Source organism: Zalophus californianus, chromosome 9, assembly GCF_009762305.2.
Source record: "Zalophus californianus isolate mZalCal1 chromosome 9, mZalCal1.pri.v2, whole genome shotgun sequence".
In the NCBI taxonomy this organism is placed as follows: domain Eukaryota; kingdom Metazoa; phylum Chordata; class Mammalia; order Carnivora; family Otariidae; genus Zalophus; species Zalophus californianus.
Genome location: NC_045603.1, coordinates 118,708,077 through 118,728,652, shown reverse-complemented (window position 1 = coordinate 118,728,652; position 20,576 = coordinate 118,708,077). Strand labels below are relative to the sequence as shown.

The 20,576-nt window shown below is 39.7% G+C and overlaps 1 protein-coding gene across 5 annotated transcripts in view; it reads right to left on the bottom strand.

Annotated features, from left to right (window-relative positions):
• C9H10orf67 (chromosome 9 C10orf67 homolog) overlaps positions 1 to 20,576 on the bottom strand; it is a 155,326-nt gene that overhangs the window by 80,899 nt on the left and 53,851 nt on the right. For 2 of the 5 annotated variants that reach the window (XM_027594210.2, XM_027594212.2), the window contains exons 5-8: positions 15,805 to 15,957; positions 9,602 to 9,734; positions 8,416 to 8,474; positions 1,101 to 1,166 (exon numbers count right to left, since the gene is read on the bottom strand). In XM_027594210.2, coding sequence (XP_027450011.1) covers positions 1,101 to 1,166; positions 8,416 to 8,474; positions 9,602 to 9,734; positions 15,805 to 15,957 — 411 coding nt within the window. The remainder of the gene's footprint in view (positions 1 to 1,100; positions 1,167 to 8,415; positions 8,475 to 9,601; positions 9,735 to 15,804; positions 15,958 to 20,576) is intronic. The other 3 variants (XM_027594213.2, XM_027594214.2, XM_027594215.2) reach the window with 3 other exon arrangements.

The following is a 20,576-nucleotide window of genomic DNA, read 5'->3' as shown; positions in this document are numbered from 1 at the left end:
GTCCGGGAGCATTGTTTTGCATTAATTTCTATGACAAGGAACCCAAAACACATGGTGCTGAGAGTAACAAAACAGAGTTAGGGAAACAGTCATGACTTGGCACAAAGTGTGACAAGCTGTAAAAAAGGGAATGTTTCAATATCTGAAGTGGTGTTGACTTCCTATGAACAACCTTTTCTCTTCTAAACAGTATCATATTCTTTTCAAGCACATTTAGAACGCAAGTCAAGCTGTGTTTTATTTTTGATTATAATAAACACAGTCAGTTTCCTGTAACAAAGACATACTAGTGGTGACCAGTTGAAAGCCAAAGTACACCACCATAAGCTGGGCGGGGGGTGAGGTGGCGGGGCCTGGGGGGTGGGTAGTCAACAGATAAAATAAAAGAGCAGCCGTCTGGAAAGTTCTCTTAAAAGAACATAAAAAGGCAGTGTTTCCTTATGAGACTAACACAGAATGCCAAAATATCTAGCTGGGTTCTTTTTTTGTTGTTGTCACTTATGGCAATTTGTAACTAAAAATAGCAGATCCTTCAAAATATTGGGCTCTCCTATTTGTGTGGCTTTTTTTAAATCTCCATAATAAAACTCAAAAACTTTGGACAGTGCTTTAAATGGTAACACGATTTCTTATGGAAGACTCATCTACGTGTCAGATTATTACATTTCTTATAGTACTAATCAATCTGTTGCCTTAAAATGATCATTTAAAAATGTTTATAGAAATAGATGAAGGGGATGAAGAGGTACAAATTTACAGTTATAAAATATGTATGTCACGGGGTTGCACAGTACAACATGGGGGATATAGTCAATAATATTGTAATGACGTTGTATGGTGACCACACTTATTGTACTGAGCATAGCTTAATGTATGGAATTGTCTGTCGAATCACTATGTTGTATACTTGAAACTAATATAACATCATGTGTTAATTATGCTTCAATTAAAAAAGTCTATAATTATGCATGCATTTAGATTATTGACGAAGGTGAAATAAGTTTACAGTAAAATGTTTACAGATAAAGTTTATAAATCTTTCATGATTAAATTAAATTCCTGATTTCAAATTTATTAGGAAATAATGTAAGTCACCTTACCATTTCTTGAACTAATGATTTTTCATAATCAAGCTCACATAGTAATCTGTCTCTACCATCAATTAGCTAAAAGAGAAGAATATTACATTTTGATTAAAAAAAAGAACAGAATGTCTAAAATTCCTCCTCAGCAGAATTTAGCAACACATATTTTGATTTTAAACAGGAGAAAAGGGGATTCTAATATGATTTAGAAAATTTAAATGTCTGTAGATTATCATGTAACAATAATACATTATTATGTAATTACTGTATTTTTACTAGAAAAGCAAGCAAAATATACACAGGAAATGCCAATTTATTTACAATCTTCCTCACGCTACCCCAACAGAATGTACATCAATATATAATAAAGCAAGTAGAGTCTGTCAAGAAGAGAAATTTTGCTCTCCTCTTTATAGGACTCATTTCATTTATTTTAGATTTTTGTGTTCTATTTCTATGCACATCAAACTCTCTTCATGCCAACTGAAAACAGCCATCAAAGAGCATATGCTGTAGGACCACTGCACTCCTATGACTCGCCTCCATATCTTCAGGGATTATTTGCCATTTGTGTATATTTATATTATAGTATATTAGATACACTGATATAATATAACTGATACATCATATATATTAATATATATCATGATATACATGTTACCAATGATATATAATATCATATATTATGTATTATATATCATATTATATATCAGTTATATAATATATACACACATGTATATACGTATAAGACATATAATATATATCAGTTATATAATATTATATACATATATTGGATGTCAGTTATGTTATATACACTGATAAATTTCAAAACTTGATTCTGACATCCACTCAATTAATTCATATATTCATTAATTTATACGCATGTATGGAACACCTTTTAGATGCCAGGAGGTCTACATTCATCTACAGAGGTACAGAAATGAAGTAGAACAGATCCCTTCCTCTGGAGCATCTACAGGAGAGCAATGTGAAAAAATGACCATAATACATAAGAAAATATGGTAATAAATCACATTTTCAGGTGGTCAAAAAGCATAGCAATCCACATACCCCAGCACCCACAGTTATAATCAGATAGACCAGGAGAGGTACTGTTTGACAATGGTCTTGAGGGATACGTGTAACAAATTGGAGAAGGAACAAGGCAGAGAAAACGGCAAACAAAATAGCACAGCAACTGGAGAGGAACATGGAGTCATGGAGGACTTGGGGAAGGCTTGGTGTAAGGGGACCCAGGGTGCAGAGAGACAGCAGTGGCAGGAAAGGAGGAGGGTTGGGTGACTGTAGGAGAGGCCTTGCTCCCCACAATCTGGGGTGGAAGGCAGGATGATGCAATGAGCCGAACAGGAGTCTGTTCAAATGGGAGCTCTTCTCCTTACTAGGTGTGTGGGTAAACTAAGTCTCTGCTCCAAGTCTTAGTTTTCTTGTCTGTAAAATTAAGATAATAAAACCTATTTCAAAAAGTTCTTCCGGAGAGAATTTAGCTGTTTCTGGCATCTGAAAATCCCCCAGTGTATTTTTTGGGTGGTCTGATTTTATACGGCAGGCAATGGGGAACCATTGAAGGTTTTAGCACATACAATTAGGGTAGGACATAGCTATGGCAGAGTGTGGAAGCTAGATTTGAAAAGGGATGAGGGTGGAGACAGGAAAATGAAGTTCAAATCTATGGAAATGATGAGAGCCTCAACAAGTCTGCAGCAATGCTGTGACAGAGAAGGGGGATTTAGGATCAATTTTGGATGGAAAATCTACAGATTGAGCGACCAACTAGATATTAGGTATAAAGGAGAGAGTAGAGAACGACCTTAGACTTCTCATCTATTCTTTGGGATTGATGGCAAGGTCATTCATTTAAATGGGGGAATACAGCAGAATCCAAATTCAAGGGGTAATAAATTCAAGTTTTGACAGTGGGTTTGTTGAACATGTAGAGCATTTTTTCAGCAAATATTTTTTAGGGCTGATGACTAAGAATATAAACAAGACAGTTCCTGACCTTAAGAGAGCAAATAGTCCCAGGTACGCAGGGCCATAGAGGGAGCTTCTAATTACCATAGGAAATGGATGGGGACTGTCAAAGTCCATGTAACATCGAAATTAAAGATGAGAACAGAGTTGAAACTAGAGACATGGTGTGCAGGGTAATCGTGAAGCAGGAGAGGAAGTTTGGAAGTCACTGGTAAACAAGTGTGCCATTTATGGGAGAGGCTGAGGTCAGCTAGAGAGAAAATGGGGAAGATCAAGGTTAAATAGAATTCCCAAGAATGGAATTCAAGTGGAAAATGGAGAAGGAGAAGCCACTGACACATATTGCTTAGGAAGGAATGAAGAATTGTGTGAAGAATCAGAAGTGAGCATTGCTGCAGAAGACTATGACATGGCAGGTAGTCTGTCATATACGGCAGAAAATTCAGGAAGGAAAAAAAAAAACCTCAAAAGGATTGAAGGCAATATGAATCTCACTGTGACCTTGGACACCTAGGAAAAACTAGCATTGGGGGAGTGAAAAGGGACTGGTAAACACAGATTTCTTTTTAATAATATTTGAAGTACAGTAAATGGCAATGGGTTGGGGATGATTAGAGTCAATCGATACCACCAAGATGATGTTTTCACTACATCTGTAGGCTAGAGGAAAATTTTTAAAAGCATAAGAGAGAAAGGGACTGATGAAGAAAGTTCCAGAAGAGGAAGAAGGAAGAGATGAGTCAGGGAATAGATGGAAGGATGAATCAGAGCAAAGAAGAATGATCCTCTTCAGATAAAAAGGAGTAAAGGTAAGGCTAGGTAAGCTAAGTGACAGAGTAAGAGAGCACAGAAGGGGAAAAAAAATTCCAAGTGTCCGCCATGTTTTCTGTGAATTAGGAAGCATGGAGGATAGAATATGGGAATTAAGAAAAGTAGTGGAGATTAGAAGAGCTGTAGGGGGTAGTAAGAAAGGGTGCTAAGTAGACCCAAGTGAAATGCTAGGCAGGGAGAGGGTGCAGCTACTCTGGGTTAAAACCCCATATGCTTGCAATGCCACCAACAGGCAAGGATTGGCCCATCTCCACTGGAGCAGGGCTGGAGAACAGTGGGGACTGGCTAAATAGGGGTCTCTGAAGGTGACACAGTGGTATAGTTGATAAGGTGGGAGGGTAGATGGAAGGTTTAGGGAAAGTAATGGAATGAGGTGGAAGGAAAGGAAAAGATTTTGTATGGAGTCATCATACCTTGGTCTGAAAAGGAGCGTCACCAAGTTTTCAATGGATGTCAATTACCACCAACATCAAGACCATTAGCCCCAACCCCTCCTGCCTCCTTAGATCACTCTTCATCAATGACCTCTTCTGCTCTACGTCTCCACTCTCATTCTTCTTTCCACTGGCATCGTTTAAAAATATTCTAGTTTCTTCTTTTAAAAAAAAATTCCTCCCTCAGCCCCATGTCCCTCTCGAACTACTCCCCTACCTCTCTCTAGCCATCCACAGCCAAACTTCTAGAGAGTTGCCCACGCTCACCGTGTCCACTTCTGCATTCACCCCACTTCTCACCTGCTCCCACCATTCCAGGAAAATGACTCCCATTAATATCACCGGGGTCACTTTGTTGCCAGAGCTAATTGCCTAATCTTCCCTTTTTAGCCTTTAGCACAGTTGGCGGTAAGACACAGTGCAAAGGAAACTCTCCCTTGCTTCGCTTCCGTGATGTCCCCTCTCTGGCTTCCCCCGCTGACTGTTCTCATCTTCATTCGAATGCTCTCCAGCCTCAACTTCTCCTTTACCTCTCCCACCTTCAACCTTATCGATGACCATAACTTTTACTGCCTAACCATCCCTGGAATTCATCCTTCTTGGTCATTCCCAGTGTCACTGTCCTCTTTCTGTTTTAGATTATACTTTCCCTGGTCTATCCAAGTAGCCTCTTAACTGGTCTCTCTAGCTCCAGATTTTCCTCCCTCCTGCTCATTTTCTTTCTGAAACGTGAAACCAATCCTTCCACAATGTTCAAGGCTCCCCAATGCACTCAGAAGGCAACTCAAACCCCTTAGCATGAATAATAATCCTCTGCCATGAGCCCTGCTTCTTACCATCCCTTGCTCTCGCATACCCTTCAGCTATAGCAAATCACATGCATTTACTTCCCTTTTGCATGTTTCTGACCCTTTCCACTTCCCATATCCCTTTCCTGGCTTACTAGAACCTCTCTTCTGGGAGTCAACTCAAAGTCCTTCCTCCAACCTTCCCGGATCCCTTACAATCCACGCTGGGTTCCCCCATGTGGCCCACAGCAATCTATGCTGCCCTGCATCCTGATGCTGACCACACCCTGGGCTGTCATTTCTGACTTCTGGCTGACTCCCTCCTAGAAGGAGATTCATATTATGGCCACAGCTGGAATATAGATTCAGCTGTTATTAGATTATTGGAATTTAAACATGAAAGTTACAGAATATCATAATAGTGCTTCAAACCCGGATGGAAGACACGAGATCAGCCTACCCAAATACAGGCCATTTTCAACTTGGTTTTCACTGAACCCAGGGCTAAAAAAGGAAACATGTGTCTTATCCAGGGGCTTCTGAGCTGCTTACCCCTCCCCCCTCTTCCTGCCCCAACACAAATTCTCATAGCTCACTGGATTCCTACCTTGTACTTTAGCCATACCAAATCACAAACAAGTCCACAAACATCTCTCACACTGTATGCATTCACGGTCTGACCCAGCTCTTCCACCCTCCTACCTACCTGGAAAGATCAGCTCCAGTGAAGGAGTGCAAAATAGGTGTGGAGCTGTGTGTGAAGCCTTTCTAGAACCTTCCAGGTAAAGCTAGACATCTCTTCTCTATGTACATACTTCCATTACAGTCCACATCACACAGCCCGAGGCTTGTGTCTCTTGCTCTAGACTTAATCTGCTCTACAGCGGGGCCGTGTGTGTGTGTGTGTGTGTGTGTGTCTGCAGTAGCACAGAGCCTGGCACTAAAAGGCATCTAACAAACATTGCTGAATTAATTGATATAGTGGAGGATATTGGAAACCAAACCAGTAATATCAGCTCTCGTTTGTTCAACAACTCCCGACGTGCTTTCCAGTTGACAAAGCACTTTATGCACATTATCTCATTCTATCTTCACAGTAAGACTGTGAGAGACAGGAAGAAGGATAAGGCACTGGCCCAAGGGACCACAGTGGCAGAAATGGAAGAGGAACCCAAGGTTCTAGATTCTTTCTGCTCAATACAAAATTGTGCCTATATTCAATGTTTCTGTGGAGGGCCAGTATGTATAAAGAAAAAAAAAAAAGGATTTAGAAATGATCAAACAGACTAGGGATCTGCTATATTTGTCTAGAAGAGAGCTGTGAATTAAAAATATGGTGCAAGGTATATATAATTTTGAATTTTATAGTAGCCTTGTTAAAAAAAGGTAAAAGAAACAGGTGAAATTAATTTTAATAATATATTTCATTTATCCAAATATACATTCAAGATATTATCCTCTCAATGTGTAATAATTAATATTAAAAATCATTGCTGAGATATTTCACTTAAACTAAATCTTTGAAACTCAGTGTGTACTTTTCACATACAACACAATCTCAATTCGGGGGCTAAAATTTCATCAGAAATACTTGATCTGTATTTAGACTGCATAAAACTTACAGAAGAAAAAGCAGATTCACATACCAAGTTATTTAAAATATACATAAAGTTTTGCAATAAACCGAAACAAGTATCAGTTTTTAAATTTAAATTAAAAATTAAAATTAAGTATAATTTAAAATTGAGTTCCTCAGTTGCACTAGACACAGTTCATATTTTCAACTAGCCACATGGGGCTACCACTGGGCAGTGCAGACCTAAGGAAGCTGAGGATGCATTTAAGTGAAATATTTAAGCTCACACAAGATATAACTCGTCATTCGAAGGGGCATGTTTCTTTCTAACTGGTGGCTTCCTGGTCAGATTTTTCACTTTAATTTCTTGTGCTCCTCACAGAGAATAGTAAGCTTCCACAACTCATCTCTACCAGTGACAGAATAGACTGAACAGTTTTAGAAACATTTAAGCCTTCCTTGGAGGTTAAGTGACACCAGAAAGCTGGGACTTCATTTTCAACTGCAGATATTGACACTAAAAAGGTTAAACTTGTCTGTCCACAGACTCTTGTTTTCTCTGTGAGGACGGGACTTGTACTGTCTCCACTGCAAACAAGGTGAAGTGCCAGAAAATGAACTCGCTCTGCAAATCCCCATTGATGGGTTTGGTTTTCAGAGAAAACATCGCCCAACTCTGACCCTTAGTGTAACCAAGTCTTTAAAAAACAGTTCTTAAGAGTAATTTTATCAAAAACCTAAGAATACCCTGAACTGTAAAATCAGGTTGAAATTTGGACCGAAACTTAGGCACAGGTGGTCATTCACTGGGGCTCTGGAAACATGGCTAGTGCCTCTGAGGGAATGAATGTTTAATTAAAAATGAATGTCACCCAGTTTTAATTCATTTTCATTTTAAAACTGGCACTCTATCCAGTGAGTGGAGAGCATTGGTGTTTATTTGGAATAAGTCAGGGATGTAAATACACGTTTTCACCTGTAAATTTCCTGAACTCTAAACACACCTTCATTCTATGAATCACTCAAAGAACATTTGTCCACACACCAGGCACTGTGCTCAGCACTGGGAATATATCAGAAACGGAGATGATACCGTCCCTGCCCTCGTGAGGCTAGCAACACGGCAGGGAAGACGGCCCGTCGCTGAAAATGTGTTGCTAGCTAGGATGGAACGCTACCACTGAGAGCTAAGAAAGCCCAAAGCGGGGCGCCCAACCTGTGCGGGAGGGCAGGACCGCTGTGGTCCTGTGGCCTCAGATGCACTGGGAGATCTTGACCTTGCTAATACCAAAATCCAGTTCTAAATACAGATTTCCTGCATAGCATAAGCCCAGTTCATGCGCAAATGGAAAAATGAGCATGAAGCCCCATCTGGGCTGAAAATAAGACTGTTCCTCCTTAATAATAGATTTCTCCCACAAGCAAACCTTTGGACCCCCGGGGTCCATATAACTTTTCAGTTCCTTACAGTCAACAGGGTAGACACTCAGTTATCCCAAAGGAAAGAACTATCTGTACATTAATTCATTTTCAAGACGGAATCCTTATTTATTACCAGAGACCCTACCCAAATCACGGGAGAGACTAAATATGGAAATGGACTTTTCCCTACACCCCAAGACAAGCGGGACACAGTGTTATTTCACTCGTTGTCGTGCTGATATTTCAATGTAAAAAGAGTCGTTAGTCAAGGTAAAACGTTACAGTACCTTTTGAATCGTTTTATGATTCTTTTCTGCCTTCTCTTTCAGACTTACAATTTCATCTTCTGTAAACAAAAGGAAAGAGAGGCCAACCATGAAATTACAAGCTTATGGCCCTGTATTCAAGCTCCCTGCTTCAGGGCAGGCTGTACACGGCTGGTAGGCATGCTGGACGCAAGTCCTAGCAGGACTGTGACCTTCACAACTGCCCTTGACATTCACAGCCTTCTTCCTGCTGTTCAGACGGCTGGTCAGATAGGGATTAAGAACGAAGTTCAAGATCCAAGTGTGGCTGAGGGCTGAAAGCTTTTCATCGATACTAGCAATGGACATTTTTGCCGTTAGTCACAGCCAATACAAAGTGCTTTAGCAGGTGGCACCTTATGACTCAGTAAGAACTACCGAAGTCTGAAAAAGCAGCATCACACCACATTAGAAGGGAAATGAAACTACACTGGCATGCTATAATTTATATTCAAGGGATATTGTAATCTATCTGATTTCATCAATATTTTGCTGTAAGGGTTTTTTTTTATTATTGCTTTTCATCACTGCAGGTAAGGGGAACACCATGTAGGTAACAGAAATACAAAGATAACAGTAAGTGAAAAAAGACTTTAAAGCAGTCTAACTTTGGTGATTTAAACAACTTTTGCCGTTTAAGGTATGTAAAAAAGGGGAGTATGAGGCATACACATGAAGATTTGTCTTTAAATTTGTATCCAAAATTGAAGATAATTCCGTAGTAAGTAGTGCCATATTTTTCTGAAGGGCTAACTCTGTTGCTCCACAAAGCATACCCCAATCTATGTGCTTAAGTATTTAAAGGTTATAAATTTTAGATAATCAAGCAAGCATATGAAACAGAAATCAGCAAAAGTCTCTGTCCATTTATAATATTTCTAGGTGAAATCTTGTACATTTTTCAAAGGTCAGTGTTCGTCTTGGGAGGAAAAGAAACACCCTGAGTTAGAATGGCATGGCTCAAAAATATAACCACAAATAAACCCTCTTTCCCAAGCAAGGAATGCCATCTTCAATAAAAATCAAACTGATCTTATACATGTAAATCCAACTGATCTTATACATGTAAATAACCAAGCATGTATGCTTGGTAAAGACAAACACTGCTATGGATTTTATGAAGTGCCCAGTGCATAGGGTTTTCTCAAAAATGACGGTAAAATGTTACCTAATACTGAATTTTCCTTTAGATTGAGTCGGATTGCTTCTTCGAGTTCTGAAATGACCTGAAGCAGTCTCTCGTTTGCCACTTTGTACTCCAAATTTTCCCTCTCTAGCATCGTCTCTCTGGCAAAAGTGTCCTGAAAGATGGGGAATTCCATATTTCTAAGCAGAAAGCCGAGGATTTAAATATGCAACACAAGACAATACAGATGCAGAAGAGCTATCATATAATTTTCTGAATTCTATTACACACTTATAATATGAATAGTAAAAAGGAAGGAGATTAAATAGAGCTCGCTGGAAGAAAGGCTGCAGTACATTCTGTACAAAGACCACAGCACATGGGGACATTTTATTGACAGGAATAATGCATATCATACTGTTTGTGTGCCCTCATCATTCAGGTCAATTCATTATGGAGGCTGCGTCCGGGGAGGCAGCTGGGGCCCCTCCACCCACACTTCCCTCTGTGTGTGTCTGAAGCGCTGTCCGCCTGTAACTAGGCAGGCTGGGGGACCAGAACGGGCAGCGCCAGGGGGTGGCAAAGTGCACGGCTAAGGAGGGGGGCTTGTTGCCTTTGTGGCATTTCCCAGTGTCAGCGCTGCCAGTGTCATGAGGAGCACATCACATGTCAAAGCGGTGACGTGTTCAGCCTGGGAGCCGCATGGAGTCCATCAGGCGCACGGATATCCACACAGTTGGTTTTCGGCTTGGTGGAGGAGCCACCCAGAGGCAATTCATATTCTGAACATTAACATGGCTTTGCATGCCTGTCACACTGGGGACTGTGCAGGCGTTTAATGCTATTGAAGACTTCGGTTTAAATCTCTATGCAAACAGCGATTACCTTGTAAGAAGGTTTCAGGATAACTTACAACAAAGGACTTTAAAGTTATAGTTTTAGTAAAGCAAACTCATTTACATTTTTATTATGTGCGTCTTTTGTTTAAATCTTGCCATGTCCATTATGGGAGAGGCTTTTTCTTACGCAATAGAAGCTTATTGGGACAGCTACTCTTCCTTTCTTCTTCTTCTTCTTGTCTGTTTCAAAGCTATTGAAAAACATCTGAATATACTCACGCTTATGGCTGCCGAGGTTTTACTGCCACACATTTTTTAAAAATTAAGATGTAATGGATTGGGGAAGCTGATGCAGAACTTTTTACTTCGTGATGGTAAAATATTAAACGATCACGCAATCTCAAAATATTAAGGAGTAGGCTGAAAAGTCATCATATAATTGTGGTAAAAGAGATAGAAAGTTCTATATGCCTTGCTTCAAAATTCATATGGTTAACAGAAGTACTTTCGAACTTTAATCTTCAGACCAATTATAACGTATTCTTTTCGCAGCAATGCCATGATTGCTAATACAAAAAAAAATAAGATCTTCTCTCAAAAACAAAATCTTCCTTCCCAACATACTGGGTTCCTTTTGGAACCGCATTTTTATTTAACCTTAGAGAGATCTGAAAGTAAATTATTAAAATGTTTTACTCTGTGACCATAATGTCTCAAAAGAAAAAGAAGTGGCTACAATTTTTGCAGTACATTTAATAAACCCAGTACATTCAATAAGAAGCCACCTACTAATAAAGTTAGTCATATCAGAGTTAATTTTTTAAAACAATGTTAAGTTTTGCACTAAACCCAATACAAATCTTTATGATTTTGATCCACCATTTCATTTACATTATTTTAGCCCAACTCATTCTTAATTCAGGAGAACTAACACATCTAATAGTTAATAAACAGCACTGTTTTAATAAAGGAAGAATCCCAGTCATTAATTTCTAGTCCCACATGGTTCAATTTGAAACTATCACAGAAGGTACTTATAGACTAAAAAGGGTTTTTAAACCAACCAACCAACCAACCAACCAACCAACCATATTTGTCTCCAAAGGCATAAGCATACATTTCCTAACTGGCACAATATGAATACCCACAGTGAATGATATGAGCACTCATTATCATAAACTAAACAAGAACTATTTGAATTCATCACACGAAGCATGAAATGTATAAGTGGTAGCAACTAATACCTCAATGCGTTTTCTAAAACTCTCGTATAAAAGCAGGAAACAAGGAAAACACATTCATCTGGACGGTCTTTCCTCTTCCTATCCATCTATAAGACCCCGTGCTTGTGAGGTTAATCTTTAGCTCTGTCCCCACCATCTGTCAGCTGCAGGAACTGCACGTAATTAACTATTCAGACTCCCACAGCAATGAGGACACTCATTAGCAAAATGAACAAAGGGATAGTTCTGGGCTGCCACGGTCATCTGTTACACTCTGAGTGGCAGGTTTTGTGGTAGTGTTCCTTCTACCATCTGCCCACACCACTAGTTTTTGGCTTATTTAAACCATGAGACTTCTTTAAAATAAACTGCGTTAACAAACCAAGGTTAAAAAGGATGGAGATCATTAAAAGGTGGTTAACTAGATGTAGCTATTTAGAGCCGCATTATAGCTGAAGAGAGATGGTGTGTGACCCACGATCATTCTGGAATTTTAAATTTCGAAAGGAACTCGCCAATGTAAAGTTTTTCTATCACGCTGTGAAAACGAGGCTTCCGGCGGTGGCTTATGCACTAGTTCTCTGGTGAACATGCACTAGATGTGCAGAATCGTTGTTCCCCGGTTTCGGAATCCTAAAGAGATTTTGAAAGAATCGTTTTTGTAGACTTGGTGTACTGTAGAGCCTTGCTACTCAAAGTGTGGTCCACAGACCCGGAGCCCCGACTTCACCCAGGAGCTTATGGGAAACGCAGACTCTCAGGCCCCAGCCCAGACCTACTGTCAGAATCTGTATCTTAACCAGAGCCGCGGGGGATCCATACGCACAATGAAGTCTGAGGAATACTGTTTAGAGCCCCGCATGTGCCTCTCAGCAGTCTCCCTTCTGCCATATTGGTGTCTCAATTCTGCAGGCTCCCAGTACAGTACTTGGACATCTCAATTTGCTGCTGGGGGGTGCAGGAAGGTTCTGATGCATGCCTGTGCTGCCTGACAGCCACAGAGAAGAGCAGGTGCTCTCCCGGTGAGTGACAGCCAGGAAAGTGGCGCACTGGGGCAGTGCAGCCCTGCAGAGTTGCCACTCTTGACGGACAGCTCTGTTTCAGAGCTGTCAGCAACAAGCAGTTATGTTCCCTTCTCAGGGGGCGGGGCGGGGGGGTGATGGTTGCACAGCTCATTTATGGGAGGGGAAGGGGAAGAAATGAAGTCAGTTGCAATTAAAACGCACGTGCGTGTGTGCGGGCAGACACGCGAACACCTGCGCATGCGCTCTGACAGCCCAGCCTCAGTTTGCAATCCACAAGGGGACTGATCAATGGACCGCACGACAACCGGAGAACCACAGTGACGTGCGGCTAAGTCACGACAGTTTCCTACAGAACTAAACTGGAAAAGACGCTCAGTCCTTGAGTGACGGTGCTCGGAGGGATATTCAACATCAAGCCTGGAGAGATGAGGCTTCTATAACTTAAAGAGCTCCCTTTCCCAATTTCCCTTTTGTTATAAATATGATTTAAGCTAGCGGTTTATGAAACTTTCCCTTTGCGATCACATTCTCATCAGATTTTCCTCAAAAACCATTCTAGAGAGATGTTACGACTACTTATTAACTATAAAGCTATTCATGTAATTTGACTGTCAGTAAGAATGAACTAAAGTGTTTCCCTATTGCTTATTCAGCTTGCTTATTTCAAGTGGTTTCAAGTTATCTCCATTGCGACTTTGAAATTCTCCGTTTGGTTCTCCAAATTCTGTTTTCCAAATCTAATCTCGGATGCTTGGTGTCTCAAGCTTTTTTATACCACCAGAGGGAGCAGTTGTATAAGATGAACTTTCAAATTAAAAGGATCTCTTCCAGATCCTCGGTGGCATGGAGTTTTAAGAAATCTTAGAGGATTAAAAATAAAGTATCCTCCATAGGTTTATTTTGTATAACTCATGATCTGTTTTGTGGCCTTCATGTCCATGTTCCTGAGATGCACACCAGTCCCGACTGCTCTACACTGCCCTCAATCAAGGTGGGAGACCAGCGCCATACATTTTGTTGCGATCCTCAGGAGCCGGGAGAAATGTATACTCCTAGTAAATCTGGAGTATCTTCACCTCCCTCAAACCTTAGGGTGCTTACAGAAATTGTGATGTGGTCTCCCTGGGGACAAATTTTAGTGGAATAACCAGGGTATTCAGGATGCCTTCCTGAGCCAGCAGGGTGGAGCCCCCCACTTCCTTGTCCTCACAGAGCCACTACCCATACTCATCCTCCTTCCCGTCTGGCGTCAGAGAGCACAGTTACCAGGTTGAAGACGTTTTGAGATGTAAACCTTACAAGATAGACCTCATGCTTTAGTGTAAGGAGCTCAATTACCACATAGGGATGGTCTGAACAGGTCCTGAGGTCTGTTCAGAGCATTTCATGGAATGTAAACTAGATGGTCATAAGGATTTGTGTATTTCCTCATAATGATAACTAGGATTTATATACTTAGCTTTCTTCAAAGAACTCAAAGCAATTCACATTCAATACAACAGGTATCCTTCTCACAACTATCTCTTTTAGCTAGGCAGGTATCTTTGCACTTCACAAATGGGAAATAAATGGACCCAAATCACCCTGCCAATCTATACTGGATATCTTTGACCAAGGAAAGTTTAAAAGCCAAAACTATTACAGTTGCTTTAGTCCTTTCTATTAAATTATTGTCTCCAAAAATAAGACTAGAATTAGACCCAGGAAAAGGTTAAAGTAAGTGCAAAAACTGGATGTGCCTCTTCCAAAGCAATCAGAACATGTAAAAAGAATTAATATTTAATTAGATCTATGCTACTAACACTTAATATTTACTTAGAAGATACTTGGGTTTTTTTAGAACATAAACAATTCTAATGGATTATACAAAGTAAACACTTCTTCACCAATTAGTAAACAAAATCCTTCGGAATGATACAGGTGCGATTCCTTCTCTCTTCTAAACTTGGAGTTTTAAATAAGATTACTAGTGTGGGATTTAGGTAAATTATCGATTGCTCTTCAAAGGACTGGCAACGCATAAGTGTTTCTTCCTAGTGTTGAATTTGGATGTATAATTTTTCAGACCTTTTCTGTGCATATCTATGCATGTGTCAAAATTTACATGTGTATGTATACACCTGTATTAATATATACGTACATTATAATAATATAATATTATAGTCTATTTTATATATACATATCAGCTAGTTAATTTGGAAAATCACAACCTTGATGCCTTACCGTAGAGCATAGAGCTCCACATCCTTTTGTGGGCTTCAGATTCAGCGGGACCTCGGTTCACATGCTATCTCTACCATGTACTAGTTGTGTGCCTGGGGGAAGTAACTGAACCACCCCGTCTCTGCTTCCTCTTCCATAAACTGAGCCAGGAGATGAGAAGAGGTACCACTGATGAGGCACGTGGTGCCTGCCAGTTGATATTCAAAAGATTGTTATTCCTCTGGCCTCTCTTCTAGCCTCTCTGACTCAATCAGCTTCTTGCTCTCAGAATCTAATAATAAAGACCCTTGTGTGGCTCTGAACTGTGGTTGGGCCACCGCCAGTGGCTCAAAGCTGACTTGAGATGAAAATGAATTCACTCTCAGTGTCCACACTTTCAAGAGCCCTTAAAATTCTCCTCCTTGCCAGGGGTTTAGCGTCTCCTTGCTCTCTCTTTCCATTTCTGTTCCCACCAGTCCTTTGTCCAAGTGGTTAACCAACTTCTGGCTCCCTTGGAAACAAGGAGAACTTGGGGGGGAACCCTTTGAGAATTTTTCCTTGAAGGTCCCCCTGTTCCATGGTGCTTCCTGGAAGCCTCTGACATGGAGAGATTGCTTTGTGTCTTTCAAACTATCTAAACAGCAAATCAGGGTTGGAGTCTTCAAAATTAAAACAAAAATCTACATGCTCTTCTAGAATAGGACAATTTCTGCAGTGGGAAATAGTTTATTTCTATTATAAATAAAAATTGAAAACAATTATATTCCTCCTATTTATAACAATTATGGGTTTTCTGGAATATGCCATTGAGCAGAAAAAGGTTGGACTGGCTGATGTTGTGGAGAGATGTCCGAGATATACCACTTGTATTTCCTTTATTCTTGACCCAGACTTTTGGAAAGTTATAACTTTATTTATATATATTAAAATTAATTATTCATTGCTTTGAAACTTACAAGTTTTTGAAGTCTAGACTCTTCGTATTGGTCTAGTTCTTCTCTTAATTTCTTAATAACTTCTTCTCTATCCTTCAGTTTTTTTAACAAAACACTCATCTTGATAGTAGTTGATTCTTGCACAAAAGTTTCTTCTTCCACCTCAAAGAATTGCTAGGGGGGAAAGCGACATTAAAAATCAGACACTAAGTGAGCACCATCAGAAAGTAGTTCATGTTTTATTTAAGCTACTGTCTTGTAAGTTATTTTATTTTTGTAACTTGCACACAATTTTCAGGAAATAACTATATTTATATTGAATGATAGGCTAAAGTGCCACAGAATATGGCACATTATTCTCTATAAAACACAAAGCATTATGTGGTACTCTAACTTCATCGGCCACACAAGTAATCACAGTAAGCCTTAATTGTAAATTCACATCATGGTTGTGAATACCCTACTTCAATCTTCCCCTAGAAAGGAAGATAGCAAAAATTTGAATATGTAAAAAGAGAAGTAAGCTTCAATGGTGCAACTAACTCCCCCAGTGGTTTGGTATGGAGATGTGGAGACAAGTATCATTTCTTTCCTTTTTTCCACAGAAAAGCTTTGCAGACCATTAATCTAGATATCCTATGCTTCATTTGAAAACTTAGGAAACTGAGACCAAAGCAGAAGAAGATGCATTAAAATAGATTTTTTTTCCCTTGAAAAGCTATGGATAATGAACCATTAAGCATAAGAAAGTAATCTTCAGGATCTATATGCATAACCATTCTAAAATTATGTAATTCTAACATATCATTCAGTTCTCTCTGCATGAAAAAAATGGCTATGTTTCTGCTTTTCTTTTCTTTAAATTTTTTATTGTTATGTTAATCACCATACATTACATCATTAGTTTATGATGTAGTGTTCCATGATTCATTGTTTGTGCATAACACCCAGTGCTCCATGCAGAACGTGCCCTCTTCAATACCCATCACCAGGCTAACCCATCCCCCCACCCCCCTCCCCTCTAGAACCCTCAGTTTGTTTTTCAGAGTCCATCGTCTCTCATGGTTCGTCTCCCCCTCCGACTTACTCCCCTTCATTCTTCCCCTCCTGCTATCTTCGTCTTCTTTTTTTTCTCAACATATATTGCATTATTTGTTTCAGAGGTACAGATCTGTGATTCATCAGTCTTGCACAATTCACAGCGCTCACCATAGCACATACCCTCCCCAGTGTCTATCACCCAGCCACCCCATCCCTCCCACCCCCCATCACTCCAGCAACCCTCAGTTTGTTTCCTGAGATTAAGAATTCCTCATATCAGTGAGGTCATATGATACATGTCTTTCTCTGATTGACTCATTTCACTCAGCATAACACCCTCCAGTTCCATCCACGTCATTGCAAATGGCAAGATCTCATTCCTTTTGATGGTTGCATAATATTCCATTGTATATATATATGACATCTTTTTTATCCATTCATCTGTCAGTGGACATCTTGGCTCTTTCCACAGTTTGGCTATTGTGGACATTGCTGCTATAAACATCGGGGTGCACGTACCCCTTCGGATCCCTACATTTGTATCTTTGGGGTAAATACCCAGTAGTGCAATTGCTGGATTGGATGGTAGCTCTATTTTCAACTGTTTGAGGAACCTCCATACTGTTTTCCAGAGTGGTTGCACCAGCTTGCATTCCCACCAACAGTGTAGGAGGGATCCCCTTGCTCCGCATCCCCGCCAATATCTGTCATATCCTGACTTGTTAATTTTAGCCATTCTGACGGGTGTGAGGTGGTATCTCATTGAGGTTTTGATTTGGATTTCCCTGATGCCGAGAGATGTTGAGCACTTTTTCACGTGTCTGTTGGCCATTTGGATGTCTTCTTTGGAAAAATGTCTGTGCATGTCTTCTGCCCATTTCTTGATTGGATTATTTGTTCTTTGGGTGTTGAGTTTGATAAGTTCTTTATAGATTTTGGATACTAGCCCTTTATCTGATATGTCATTTGAAAATATCTTCTCCCATTCTGTCCGTTGTCTTTTGGTTTTGTGGACTGTTTCTTTTGCTGTGCAAAAGCTTTTTATCTTGATGAAGTCCCAATAGTTCATTTTTGCCCTGGCTTCCCTTGCCTTTGGTGATGTTTCTAGGAAGAAGTTGTGGTGGCTGAGGTCAAAGAGGTTGCTGCCTGTGATCTCCTTTAGGATTTTGATGGACTCCTGTCTCACGTTTAGGTCTTTCAACCATTTGGAGTCTATTTTTGTGTGTGGTGTAAGGAAATGGTCCAGTTTCATTCTTCTGTATGGGGCTGTCCAATTTTCCCAACACCATTTGTTGAAGAGACTGTCTTTTTTCCATTGGACATTCTTTCCTGCTTTGTCAAAGATTAGTTGGCCATAGAGTTGAGGGTCCATTTCTGGGCTCTCTATTCTGTTCCATTGATCGATGTGTCTGTTTTTGTGCCAGTACCATACTGTCTTGATGATGACAGCTTTGCAAGAGAGCTGGAAGTCCGGATTTGTGATGCCACCAGCTTTGCTTTTCTTTTTCAATATTCCTCTGGCTATTCGGGTCTTTTCTGGTTCCATACAAATTTTAGGATTATTTGTTCCATTTCTTTGAAAAAAGTGGATGGTATTTTGATGGGGATTGCATTGAATGTGTAGATTGCTCTAGGTAGCATTGACATCTTCACAATATTTGTTCTTCCAATCCATGAGCATGGAAAGTTTTTCCATTTCTTTGTGTCTTCCTCAATTTCTTTCATGAGTATTTTATAGTTTTCTGAGTACAGATCCTTTGCCTCTTTGGTTATTGATTCCTAGGTATCTTATGGTTTTGGGTGCAGTTGTAAATGGGATCGTCTCCTTGATTTGTCTCTCTTCTGTCTTGTTGATGGTGTATAGGAATGCCACTGATTTCTGTGCATTGATTTTATATCCTGCTACTTTACTGAATTCCTGTATGAGTTCTAGCAGTTTTGGGGTGGAGTCTTTTGGGTTTTCCACATAAAGTATCATATCATCTGCCAACAGTGAGAGTTTGACTTCTTTGCCGATTTCGATGACTTTGATTTCTTTTTGTTGTCTGATTGCTGTGGCTAGGACTTCTAGTACTATGTTGAATAGCCGTGGTGATAGTAGACATCCCTGCCACGTTCCTGACCTTAGGGGGAAAGTTCTCAGTTTTTTCCCATTGAGAATGATATTTGCTGTAGGTTTTTCATAGATGGCTTTTATGATATTGAGGTATGTACCCTCTATCCCTATACTCTGAAGAGTTTTGATCAAGAAAGAATGTTGTACTTGGTCAAATGCTTTTTCTGCATCTATTGAGAGGATCATATGATTCTTGTTCTTTCTTTTGCTAATGTATTGTATCACGTTGATTGATTTGTGGATGTTGAACCAACCTTGCAGCCCAGGGATAAATCCTACTTGGTCATGGTGAATAATCCTTTTAATATACTGTTGGATCCTATTAGCTAGTATTTTGGTGACAATTTTTGCATCCATGTTCATCAAGGATATTGGTCTGTAATTCTCCTTTTTGATGGGGTCTTTGGGTTTGGGGATCAAGGTAATGGTGGCCTCATAAAATGAGTTTGGAAGTTTTCCTTCCATTTCTATTTTTTGGAACAGTTTCAGAAGAATAGGTATTAATTCTTCTTTAAATGTTTGGTAGAATTCCCCTGGGAAGCCATCTGGCTCTGGGCTTTTGTTTGTTGGGAAATTTTTGATGACTGCTTCAATTTCCTTAGTGGTTATAGGTCTGTTCAGGTTTTCTATTTCTTCCTGGTTCAGTTTTGGTAGTTCATACATCTCTAGGGATGCATCCATTTCTTCCAGATTATCTAATTTGCTGGCATAGAGTTGCTCATACTATGTTCTTATAATTGTTTGTATTTCTTTGGTGTTGGTTGTGATCTCTCCTCTTTCATTCATGATTTTGTTGATTTGGGTCATTTCTCTTTTCTTTTTGATAAGTCTGGCCAGGGGTTTATCAATCTTGTTAATTCTTTCAAAGAACCAGCTCCTAGTTTCGTTGATATGTTCTACTGTTCTTTTGGTTTCTACTTCATTGATTTCTGCTCTGATCTTTATTATTTCTCTTCTCCTGCTGGGTTTAGGCTTTATTTGCTGTTTTTTCTCTAGCTCCTTTAGGTGTAGGGTTAGGTTGTGTATTTGAGACCTTTCTTGTTTCTTGAGAAAGGCTTGTATTGCTATATACTTTCCTCTTAGGGCTGCCTTTGCTGTATCCCAAAGATTTTGAACAGTTGTGTTTTCATTTTCATTGGTTTCCTTGAATTTTTTTAATTCTTCTTTAATTTCCTGGTTGACCCAGTCATTCTTTAGTAGGATGCTCTTTAGCCTCCATGTATTTGAGTTCTTTCTGACTTTCCTCTTGTGATTGAGTTCTAGTTTCAAAGCATTGTGGTCTGAAAATATGCAGGGAATAATCCCAATCTTTTGGTACCAGTTGAGACCTGATTTGTGACGTAGGATGTGATTTATTCTGGAGAATGTTCCATGGCCACTAGAGAAGAATGTGTATTCCGTTGCTCTGGGATGGAATGTTCTGAATATGTCTGTGAAGTCCATTTGGCCCAGGGTGTCATTTAAAGTCTTTATTTCCTTGTTGATCTTTTGCTGATCTGTCCATTTCAGTCAGGGGGGTGTTAAAGTCCCCCACTATTATTGTATTGTTGTCAATGTGTTTCTTTGCTTTTGTTATTAATTGCCTTATATAATTGGCTGCTCCCATGTTAGAGGCATAGATATTTACAATTGTTAG